Source organism: Capra hircus, chromosome 15 (genome assembly GCF_001704415.2).
Source record: "Capra hircus breed San Clemente chromosome 15, ASM170441v1, whole genome shotgun sequence".
NCBI lineage: Eukaryota > Metazoa > Chordata > Mammalia > Artiodactyla > Bovidae > Capra > Capra hircus.
Genome location: NC_030822.1, coordinates 25605255 through 25617377, shown reverse-complemented (window position 1 = coordinate 25617377; position 12123 = coordinate 25605255). Strand labels below are relative to the sequence as shown.

At 37.0% G+C, this 12123-nt stretch overlaps 1 protein-coding gene across 2 annotated transcripts in view; it reads left to right on the top strand.

Annotated features, from left to right (window-relative positions):
• Positions 1-12123, top strand: part of ANO3 (anoctamin 3) — a 292092-nt gene that overhangs the window by 275630 nt on the left and 4339 nt on the right. For both annotated transcript variants that reach the window (XM_005690016.3, XM_013969793.2), the window contains 4 exons: positions 554-706; positions 1809-1956; positions 7329-7409; positions 7583-7688. In XM_005690016.3, coding sequence (XP_005690073.1) covers positions 554-706; positions 1809-1956; positions 7329-7409; positions 7583-7688 — 488 coding nt within the window. The remainder of the gene's footprint in view (positions 1-553; positions 707-1808; positions 1957-7328; positions 7410-7582; positions 7689-12123) is intronic.

Below are 12123 nucleotides of genomic sequence, written 5' to 3'. Positions count from 1 at the left end.
CCCCCAAATAAAGCAGTAATTCTTTCTCACAGTAAATCTTTGCACAGATCCGTCTGAGTCTGGGCTTCTTCAAGAAGCTTATTTATATTATGAAAATAAGGATCGACTGTTAAGATCGCTGCATGTTGGTGTGTTGTTTTAACTTTTGCTTTTGTTCTCTGGGCCTCAGTTTTCTCATCCAGAAAAACAGAGGACAAGATTAGGTCTCTTGCTTCTCTTCTAGGACTGAGCAGTTTTCTTCAAGTCCTCTGACATTTTTCTTCTTTTATGACGTATCGCATAGAGGTAAAAGGCTCATAGAGCTTTTTACAGTCTATTGAGACCTGAGTTTGAATTCAGATTTTAACCCCTTTTTAGCTATCTATCTTTTAGCCAGATTAACAGCTATGAGCTTCAAGTTTTCTCAACTGTAAACTAGGATAAGCATACTTACTTTTTGGGTGTTGAAAGGATTAAAGGCAATCTATGTAAAGATGCCTAATACAGTACAAAGAAGACACTCAATAAATGAGACTGTTTATATTACTAATTTTCTAACTCTCTGCCTTTACAGTTTTGCAGTTTGGTTTTACCACCATCTTTGTTGCCGCTTTTCCTCTGGCCCCCCTTTTGGCCTTGTTAAACAATATCATCGAAATCAGGCTGGATGCATACAAATTTGTCACCCAGTGGCGGAGGCCTTTGCCAGCCCGAGCAACCGACATAGGTAAGATTCAGGAACTACATGGGTTTTTGCATTGCTAAGGCCAAGTGGTGGCTTGATCTTACTTAGCACCATATGTGTTTCTATTGCTGGAGCTCCCTTCCAAACATAACAAAACTGTTTTCATTAACAAAAGAATGAAATGAGAGTAATTTTATTTATAACTCTTTCCTGAGAGTAAGTTCTTACTGAGCGTTGCTATTTCATAAACTTGTTTGTAACTGTAAAGGCTGTCATATATACCTTTCTAGGACTTATTTTTTCATATCATTGTTTTTTAAAGTTAATTTTAATCCTATTTGAAACATCACTTTTGACCAAAATCAATAGTCTGTTAATGATATACAATTTCAAAGCCTGTTTCGTGTATCTATGTAATGCCAGATGGGTTGAGATTTTCTGCTTCTTAAGAAACCAGTGATTTCCAGATCTTGACACTAAACTAGTTTTACTTTTTAATATTTTTACATCAAAAATGTTTTTGACAAAGATAAAGGCAAAACTCATAGTGAATGCAGATATTTTGGGGTTCAGACAGTGAAGTACTACTATATTTTTATTGGTTTAAGTACTAATCAAGTTCTATATATAGGCTTTGAAGAATCGTAAGCATCTATGCCATATCTCATTGTTAAAAATAAAAACCAATTCCAACAATCTTCTAATTTTCAAGTCTCTGTAGATGGGATCTTCCTCCTCTCTATAGAAAGAATTCGGTAGCTGTAATATCTGTAGTGAGATATACACCATCCTTAGAAAATAAATAGTGGACAGAGCTTGGTTCCAACAGCGGGTTCCCTGGTGACTCAGACGGTGAAGATCTGTCTGCAGTGTGGGAGACCTGGGTTCGATCCCTGGGTCAGGAAGATCCTCTGGAGAATGGCTACTTACTCCAGTATCCTTGCCTGGAGAATTCCATGAACAGAGGAACCTGGCGGGCTATAGTCTACGGGGTCCCAAAGAGTCAGAGACAACTGAGCAACTAACACTTCACAATACTTGGTTCCAGCATAACTAAAACATCTTTTCCAAGTTAAAGGTTGGAAAACTAAAGGATTTTCTGTTTTTTCTTTTTATTCACTGTCTTTTATCTTTCTCCCACTAGGTATCTGGTATGGAATTCTTGAAGGAATTGGTATATTGGCTGTGATCACTAATGCTTTTGTAATTGCTATAACATCTGATTACATCCCACGTTTTGTCTATGAATACAAATATGGCCCCTGTGCAACTCATTTTGAATATAGTGAAAGGTAAGGTTAACTTTACACATTTTATGCTTCTCATTAAACAGAACTTACTGGGCAGTTTTGTTCTGTGACCATTAAGGGTAATGTTTCTGATCATTCTGGTTCTATGTTTATTAGATGAATCCAAGTGGGATAAAAAGCACAACAGTGTTTTACAGCAAATAATTTTAGAGTCTCTCTATGACTTTCTGTGTAAATTCATCACCAGCATTAAAATGGTAAAAACATTATAATGTATTTAGAAGTCAGATATAAAACCAGGAGAGACCTTAAAAACCATCCAGTGCAATTTTCTGTCTACGAAGTGAAGTGATATGAAAGTCGTTCAGTCTGTCTGACTCTTTGCAACCCCATGGACTATACAGTCCATGGAATTCTCCAGGCCAGAATACTGGAGTGAGCAGCTGTTTCCTTCTCCAGGGGATCTTCCCAACCCAGGGATCAAAACCAGGTCTCACACATTGCAGACAGATTCTCTACCCTCTGAACCAAAAGAGAAGCCCAAGAATACTGGCATGGGTAGCCTATCCCTTCTCCAGTGGATCTTCCCAACCGAGGAATCGAATCGGGGTCTCCTGCTTTGCAGGTGGATTCTTTACCAACTGAGCTATCAGGAAATTGAGGCCCATAACAGTTAATTGGAATACTGAAGGGAATTAAACTAGTTTGTGAGGAGATGCAGAATGTAAATAAACTGTCAGCTATATAAGAGATTTTTCTAAAGGAATTTACTGCTAGAGATTTTAAGGATGCAGAAAAAGATACCCTAGACCTGCCTCCTTTTTCTTTTTCATTAAAATTTAAATCAACACTTCCATAGTTTCTTGACCTCTGCACTATTGACACTGTAGAGCAGATAATTCTGTTTTTGATTAGGAGGGGAATTATCTTAAATTATCTTAAAACAGATAATTCTGTTTTAAGATCCTGTGTATCTTACGATGTTTAGCAGCCCCTACGGCCTCTATCCAGTGGATACGAAAAGCAACCTCCCTGCTCCCCAAGTTGTGACAACCACTGATGTCTCCAGTCATCACAAAATGGTCCCTGGGGAACAAAATTTCTTTTTATTAATGGAACCACTGCCTTAAGGGACATGGACTTTCCAGATCTTTCCTTCTTGAAAATGTGTGTTAGGGAAGAATGAAAGGGAGAGAAACTGGAATTTTTAGCTAGAGGGTAGCTTTAGGCATGAAAGTAGTGATAGGTGATTAGTAGTGATAGGAGAAGCTGGCTCTCCTCCCTTCAAGAGCAGCTCTGGGCTTGCATCTTATCTAGGTACAGGACTTGCGCCCCAGCAGGCTGAGTCCTGGTTAGGAAGACATTAGCTCTTAGTTCTGCTGATGAACTAATTTGTCTCAGAACATTGCAATGCCTTTCTCAACACAAACAAACATCTCAATTTTTCAAAGAGAGGTAATAAAGACATGAGATTTTATTTTATACTTTAGAGTCTTGTCAAGAGATTGTTGACTTGAAGTCAAACTCCCTAGACTTAAGTATTAACTTTGCTTCTTACTAAAAGGCACATCATCAATCTGGAACTTTGTTTCAGAAATGATGTCTGAGGTAATATTTTATGAACTGTAAAACACAAAACACTGAAAAAGAAGGTTTTAATACTAGCATGAAAAATCACAAAGTCCCTTTTTTCTTAATTCAAAATGGTCTAGAAGCAGGAAAGATTTAAAATACATAGCACAATTGGCCACCCTCTTCCTCACTGGCATTATTTGTTAGTGTCTTTACTGCCACCTAGCGGCAGATGAGAATGAAATTGGCTGGGCATCAGCTATTTTACATTCCAGTCCCGACTTTTCACTTAGTCCGCATATGACCCCTTCTCCATAAGCAGTGACTAGGGATGCAGAATCATTTCAAGGAGAGATGTGGTGGACTTACGTGAGGTTGAAACCACACATTCACAAGGGCTACCTGTATTTAATTTTCTTTGGATATGCTTAGCAGCTAAATTGGAGTACCGTCATTCAGATTGGAGATTTCTAGAGCAAGAGGGCAAAAGGGCAAGGTGGCAGTGGAGAGGAGAATGTTGGCAAGAGATCAGCTGAAATGATAAATTATGAGGTCTAGGATGGACAGGGGGTGGGGGGAGAAGTCAGTGGGATCCTACAATCAATATTTGGAGGTTTAGAATAAGATAAATGGGCACTCAAACCCAAGCTCTAACAACGTTATGTTCCAGGCAGAGTCTCAGTTTGTGGCCTGCATGTCTTTTTCAGTGTTCGTGAGGTCAATACTATTTTCATAATAATACTAAGATACTATTTGCTTTCTTTACCACATTGAAGTCTGCACAGATGGTACAAAAGCACTGGTGGATAAAATTTTTTGGTGGCTTTGCATCACTCAAAGCAGTGGCACCAAAAACTACTAGTAATGATTGTATTTCTCACTATAGTCACCATTTTTAAGATGCCAGTACAAAATTTCAGATGGTTGAACACCATTACTGACTCAATGGACATGAATTTGAGCAAACTCCAGGAGGTAGTGAAAGATAGGGATGCCTGGCATGCTGCAGTACATAGGGTCACAAAGAGTTGGATATGACTTAGCAACTGAACAACAACAAAGACATTTCAAAATATCTTTGATGAAGCAGTAATAATTATTAATTGTATCAAGTCTCTACCCTTGAATAAATGTTTTCTCAATGTTCTATCTGACAAAGCACTAAGTGTGCAAGAAGTACTTGTGCTATACCCTGAAGTGTGATGGGAGTGTCAGAGAGCACCTGTGTGATTGTTGGAGCTGCATACCAAACCAACATTTTTTTCAACAATTGCCAGACAAAGAACAATTACCAAACAAACTATGAATATTCCGATTTGGGTATTTAGCAAATAGTCTTTTATAAAATGCACAAAACTAGCTTGTCATTTTAAGGAAAATAATCAAGAATGTTTGTTGGGCTTGAGAGTTTCCCAGTATTTATTTTTTCTGATAAAAATCAATGGTGATATTAACAATTGTGCTTTTCATGCTCTTCAGTAAAAAATAAATCAACATATGGGATATCCGCATAAGCAGCGGTCCCCAAACTTTTTGGCACCAGGGGCCAGTTTTGTGGCAGACAGTTTTTCAAGACCTGGGAGAGGAGGGATGGTTTGGGATGATTCAAGTGCATTACATTTATTGTGCACTTTATTTCCAATCTAATGCTACTGTTGATCTGACAGGTACCAGTCTGTGGCCCAGAGGTTGGGGACCCCTGATTTAGGGAAAAGATATTCTCCAAATGGCCCCTATTTGATATCACAGAATGATGCTTGGATAAATGATGAATTCAGACTACAAGATAGACCTGTTATGAAACAATTTATGTGAAAGTTCATTGAAACTTTAAGATTCCACTTTGCAACAAAAATTTGAGAAATTACCATAGGTAGGGCTTTGGTGGAATACCAAAGAAAAATACTGACATTTATCTGAAATATTAAAATAGTCTTCTTTTTTCCAACTAGTTAATCTGTATGAGGCCAGATTTTCTACTTAACCTTCAACAAAAACAACACATTGCAGCAGATTTAATGCAGGTATCCCAAGGTGATTCAAGTGGTAAAGAATCCACCTGCCAATCAATGCAGGAGACCCAAGAAACTTGGGTTCAATCTCTGAGTTAAGAAGATCCACTGGAGGAGAAAATGGCAACCCACTCCAGAATTCTTGCCTGGGAAATCCCACGGACAGAGGAGCCTAGTGGACTACAGTCCACGGGGTCGAAAGAGTTGGACACGATGGAGCACACATGAGTATCTTGTTGTTGCTGTTCAGTCGCTCAGTCGTGTCTGATTCTTTGCGACCCCGTGGACTGCAGCACGCCAAGCTTTCCTGTCCTTCACCATCTCCTGGAGCTTGCTCAAACTCATGTCCATTGAGTCAGTGATCCATCCCATCTTCTGTTGTCCCCTTCTCTTCCTGCTTTCAATCTTAGCTGTCTTCTATTAAGGCAGATATTAAGGTATTTTGCAAACATGTAAATCTGTGTCATCTCTCACTCCAATTTTTTCTTTTGGAATATATATTTTTCAAATGTGTTTTTATATTATTTGAATGGATTTGATAGTTATTTACAATGAGTTAACATAAATATTTTCTAAATTTCTCTTTCAATTTCTAATGTGGTAAGTATCAATTGATATGCATGCTTGCATGCTAAGTCGCTTCAGTCATGTCCAGCTCTGCAACCCATGGACTGTAACCTGCCAGGCTCTGCTGTCCGTGGGATTCTCCAGGCAGGAATACTGGAGTTGGTTGCTATGCCCTCCTCTAGGGGATCTTCCCAACCGAGGGATCGAACCTTTGTCTCTTTTCATTTTCTGCATTGGCAGATGGGTTCTTTACCACTAATGCTACCTGGTTGCCCTTATGCAAATAGCTCCTTGAGATCCTCAATGCCTATTTTAAATGTAGAGGGTATCTGAAACCAGAAATTTTGAGAATTATAGTACTAAAGAAAGTCATTTAGTTTCTGTATATATTGGTTTTTTTAATCCACATGGTGGAAATAATAAGCTTCTAAAGTTATTGTAAAAGTTGACCCTGATTACAATTTAATACTGAACCATCAGGGTAGTGAATTTTGCCTGTTTTGTCTATTGTTGAATACCAAGTATCTAGAATTTTCTAACAAATTTTAGGTCCTCAATATATAAATTAAATAAGTTAATAAATCACAAATAAGCATTTTTATCAACTGGCTGCTTGATTATAATTATCCAAACACTGTAACATGTATATAATGTATATCTATAAAAGTATATTTATGCAGTTTCAATGCATATGAAATAACCACAATGCTCACTGCATGAAAGACAGTGAAAGTGAAGTTGCTCAGTCATGTCCGACTCTTTGCAACCCCATGAACAGTAGCCTACCAGGCTCCGCTGTCCATGGGATTTTCCAGGCAAGAATACTGGAGTGGGGTGCCATTTCCTTCTCCAGGGGAACTTCCCAACCCAGGGATCAAACCCCAGTCTCCTGCATTGCAGACAGACACTTTACCGTATGAACCACCAGGGAAACCTGCCCACTGCATCAGTTCAGTTCAGTTCAATTCAGTTCAGTCGCTCAGTTGTGTCCGACTCTTTGCGGTGAACACTTAACAAAATATAAGCCAGGTGATAGGGCAAGACAGAAACTATTGCAGCGAAATCGCAGGCAAGAGTTGGTCTCATTAAGGTATAATCACAGGTGTAGTGAGTCAGGGAATAGAATCAGAGAGCTGAGTTGCTTGGAGTTTATAATTAGAAAGAATGGCATAACTGCACTTATTAAACCCCATCATTTGTAATGAAGGAGTTGGATTAGAAATTTATGAATTTGAGTCACATGATGCTTTCTTTTCTTTTCAGTTGTTTAACAGGATATGTCAACAATAGCCTATCCTTCTTTGACCTGAGTGAACTTGGCATAGGAAAATCTGGGTATTGCAGGTACTTTAAAATTATAGCTGTCTTTTCTTTTTGCTTTCACCTTTCCACCTCCTCCATTCAACATGTTAATGGGCCCATTGAAATTGTCATTTTGAAGTATTGGCAAATAAAGAACATTTGGGATCTTCACATCTTGATCTCTATTCTCCAAACTCTGTTTTTGTGGATTTTAGGTACCGAGACTACAGAGGTCCTCCTTGGAGTTCCAAACCCTATGAATTCACCCTACAATACTGGCATATCCTCGCTGCTAGATTGGCCTTCATTATTGTGTTTGAGGTTAGTCACAGGCTGATAAAATTACTGTAGATAAACACTTTTCCAGCTGATACATTGTCTTTTTGAGCTCAGTTTCTCAGTGACTTCCAAAACTGGAGCTGACTATGTACCTGTAAAAGATTTAAATACAATGAAACCACGGTGACAAGTACATAAAAAGCAAGCGCTGAATGTTAGTTAAAGAGTGTTTATATCAGAAAACTAGGATAATCTCTAGGTCCATGGTGGACCTACATATTATCACACTTAGTGAAGTAAGCCAGACAGAGAAAGACAAATATATTTCACTCATTTGTGGACTCTAAAAAAGTGACACAAATAAATTTATTTATAAAACAGAAACAAACTCACAGACATAGAAGACAAATGTATAGTTACTAAAGGAGAAAGAGGGAGATAAATTAGGAGTTTGGAATTAACATATACATATTCAGTTCAGTTCAGTCGCTCAGTCATGTCCAAGTCTTTGCGACCCCATGAATTGCAGCACGCCAGGCCTCCCTGTCCATCACCAACTCCCAGAGTTCATTCAAACTCACGTCCATCAAGTTGCTGATGCCATCCAGTCATCTCATCCTCTGTCACCCCCCTCTCCTCCTTCTCCCAATCCCTCCCAGCATCAGAATCTTTTCCAATGAGTCAACTCTTCACATGAGGTGGCCAAAGTACTGGAATTTCAGCTTTAGCATCATTCCTTCCAAAGAACACCCAGGGCTGATCTCTTTTAGAATGAACTAGTTGGATCTCCTTGCAGTTCAAGGGACTCTCAAGAGTCTATTACTATATATCAAATAGATGACCAAAAATGACCTACTATATAGCATAGAAAACTATATTCAATATTTTATAATAACCTAGAAGGTAAAAGAATCTTAAAAAATAGATGTATGTGTATATATATAACTCAGTCACTTTGCTTTATACCTGAAGCTAACACAGCATTATAAATCAACTGTACTTCAACTTAGTTATGAGCACCATAGTAACCATATTTAAAAAGAAAAGAATGATTTTCATAATCTAACAAAAGGACCCATTTTATTCATCGGATGGAGAGATTATCTTCTGAACAATCAATGCTAATTATAGTTTATCATATGTATTTGTATAAGCATACAAATAATTCACTAATTTATGCCTGAGAACACTTTTATAAAAATTGCACAGATTTTGATGATCAGAGTGATGCAATAATACTAGATTGTAGTCCTGGGAAGAAATTTAGAGAAGCTACAGTATCATTGCCTTGCTTAAAATATAGCCAGCCTGATACAGTTAAGAACTTAATTAAATGCCTGTTACCAGCAACCTACCATCATGGATCCATGACACCAATCATGCCCTCTGTTTTCCCCTCTCTTTTCGTTCCCTGCTACCCACTCCTCCCATAAGCACCCACTCTCTCTTCTTCTGTGGAAGATGTTCCACATCTTTATTTGAATATATGTTTGTTTATAAATATATATATGTGTATGTGTGTGTATGTGTGTATAGTATTACTTTAAGTACTATTTTCCAGAATTACTTCAATGGTATTATGTAATAACTCATGTTATCTTTTGCCATTGTACTTTTTCAGATCTAGAGAGACATCTATCCATAAGATCTGTAATTTATTTTGTCAACTTATGATATTTCATCAAAATTAAATACCATCTGCTCCTTAAGATAGGTACTTAGACCCACAATAATCCTCTACCTCAATGTGTCTATTATTAAGACTATTGGACATGGTATCTTGTAAACACATTTAAGGGTTTTTAAGGAATATTTTACTCAGGTGTGTAATTGTTAGTTTATATGCATACTTGGTTTCATGTATAATAATACTGAGAGAGTGCTCTTCAAAATTCTCCTGGATTTTCACCAGATTTTCACAGTATCTGATTTCTAATATTTTGCAGTTGTAAAAGAGTAAGGTAATATTTTGCTTTAATTTTTTTTTGTTATAACTTGTTTATTAACAGCACTGACCGTCACTTTTAGTACTAGAAAGCCATGTAGGCTTCCTTTTTTTGTAAGTGTATTGTAACTTTGGTCCATTTTGGATTGTGTTTCCAGTGTATTTGTTAACAAATTTTATGATTTCCTTATCTATTTTACATATTAATCTTAACCAGTTATATACATAGCAGATATCACTTTTTGTCCACAACCTATTAGTCTTACCTGTAAGCAGATAATGTTCATTTTGATGTAGTCAAGCCCATAATTGTTTACTTTTCATGGTGAGTGCTTATCCTGTATTGCTTATTTAGGACACTTTCCTTACCTCCAATTCAAAAAGGTATTCTACTACATTTTACTATTAACTCTATAGTCTTACCTATCACATGTCTTTAAGATACCTGGAGTTCTTATAGAGTCTGAAAGAAAAAGTTATTTTTTTATTCTCCATATAGTAAAATAATTTTTGCACTGCGATTTACTAAATAATCTATTATCTATCCACTGACTTGTAAAACCATCTCTGTTATATTTCAAGCATTTCAAGTTCCTATATTGTCACAGGTATATCTCTGACCTCAGTATTTTGAGTTATCACTCTGTCTGTAACTGGATCACTATAACTGGATCAGTATTGCACTATATAAATGCAATATTTAAATATTTCATATCTGATAAAGCAAGTGACCTTCCATTCCTGCCACATTTTCTCTTAATTTAAAACATTTTCATAGCTATTTGGAATTATTAGTCATTCATATAAACTGTTTTTCAGGTTCCTTCAAATATTGAGCAAAGACTTTGGTTAGAATTACATTTGTAGAAATCAAATTTTGACTTATTTATAAAATCTCTGTTGTTTCATTATGAACATGGAATTTATTCAAATTGTTCTATTCCTTTAATAGAGTTTTAAATACTCTTTTGCTATTTTTCCCTTTTAATTTCTATAAAATGTATGGATATTTTTTATTGCTGTTATGAATACTATCTTAACCTTCCTTACATGATTTGCTTGATTTTTGCTGGAATGCTAATAGTGTTTTTAAGATGATCATACCTCCTTGTTTAAGTTCTAGTATTCTGTCTGGTCAATCTGGTGAACTGTCTTTTCAAATGAAAATACCAGTTGCAAATAACAACAGTTTTGCATCTTGAATTCCAAAGTTTCATTGCTTTTGTTTGCCTTACTCTATAGCTGGAAATGGGATAGGATCCTATTCAATTCAATAGGATGTTGAATAGGAGCAGTGTGAACAACTATGTCTTGTTTCCATCTTCAATGGAAATACTTCTGATTTTTTTAAAGTATATTATCTGCTGTAGGTTTTTTAAGATAAACTCTATCACTTTAAGAAAATTGTCATCTGTTACTGGTTGTGACAGTGCCTTGATAAATGGGTATTAAAATCTAACTTAAAAAAGATTTCCTTTTTAGTATTAAGTCATACTTGCATATCAATTTCTGAAAATCAGTTTGTAGGTTAATTTATTACTTTTGTATAGGACTTGGAGATCATGGCATCTGATCCCATCACTTCATGTGGAAACAGAGACAGATTGTATTTTTGGGGGGCTCCAAAATCACTGCAGATGGTGATTGCAGCCATGAAATTAAAAGACGCTTCCTCTTTGGAAGAAAAGCTATGACAAACATAGACAGCGTATTAAAAAGCAGAGACATCACTTTGCAGGCAAAGGTCCATATAGTCAAAGCTATGGCTTTTCCAGTAGTCATTTACAGATATGAGATTTGGACCATAAAGAAGCCTGAGTGCCAAAGAATTGATGCTTTGGAACTGTGGTGCTGGATAAGACTCTTGAGAGTCCCTTGGACTGCAAGGAGAGCAAACCAGTCAATCCTAAAGGGAATTAACCCTGAATATTCATTGGAAGGACTGATGCTGAAGCTGAAGCTCCAATACTTTGGCTTTTTGAGAAGTGAAGAGCTGACTCACTGGAAAAGACCCTGATGATGGGAAAGACTGAGGGCAACAGAAGAAGAGGGTGGCGGAAGATGAGATGGTTGGATGACATCACCGACTCAATGGACATGAGTTTGAGCAAGCTCCAGGACATGGTGAAGGACAGGGAAGCCTAGCGTGCTGCAGTCCTTAGAGTCACAAAGAGTCAGAAATGACTGAGTGACTGAACTACATAGGAGTTGGAGCATATTCCTGCTTACTAATTTAAACTGTAACAAATGATTCTAATTTTTACTTCTGTGCTCTTGAGTCACATTGCTGGATATTCTGTGCATATCAAGTATTTGGTCAGGAAAGAAACTCTTGATCTGCTTGTCTATGGGAAAGTATGACTTGCATTTCTATGATTTACTATGCAGTGCTATTTCCCTGGACACGTACAGCAAGGCCAGTTAAAAGTACCTTTTTCCTTTCCACATAGAGATTAAGTCCTAAGTCCTTCAAGTGAATGGGTTCTTTTCTACAGATCATCCTAACTCTATCAGTCAGATTTTTTTTTAATC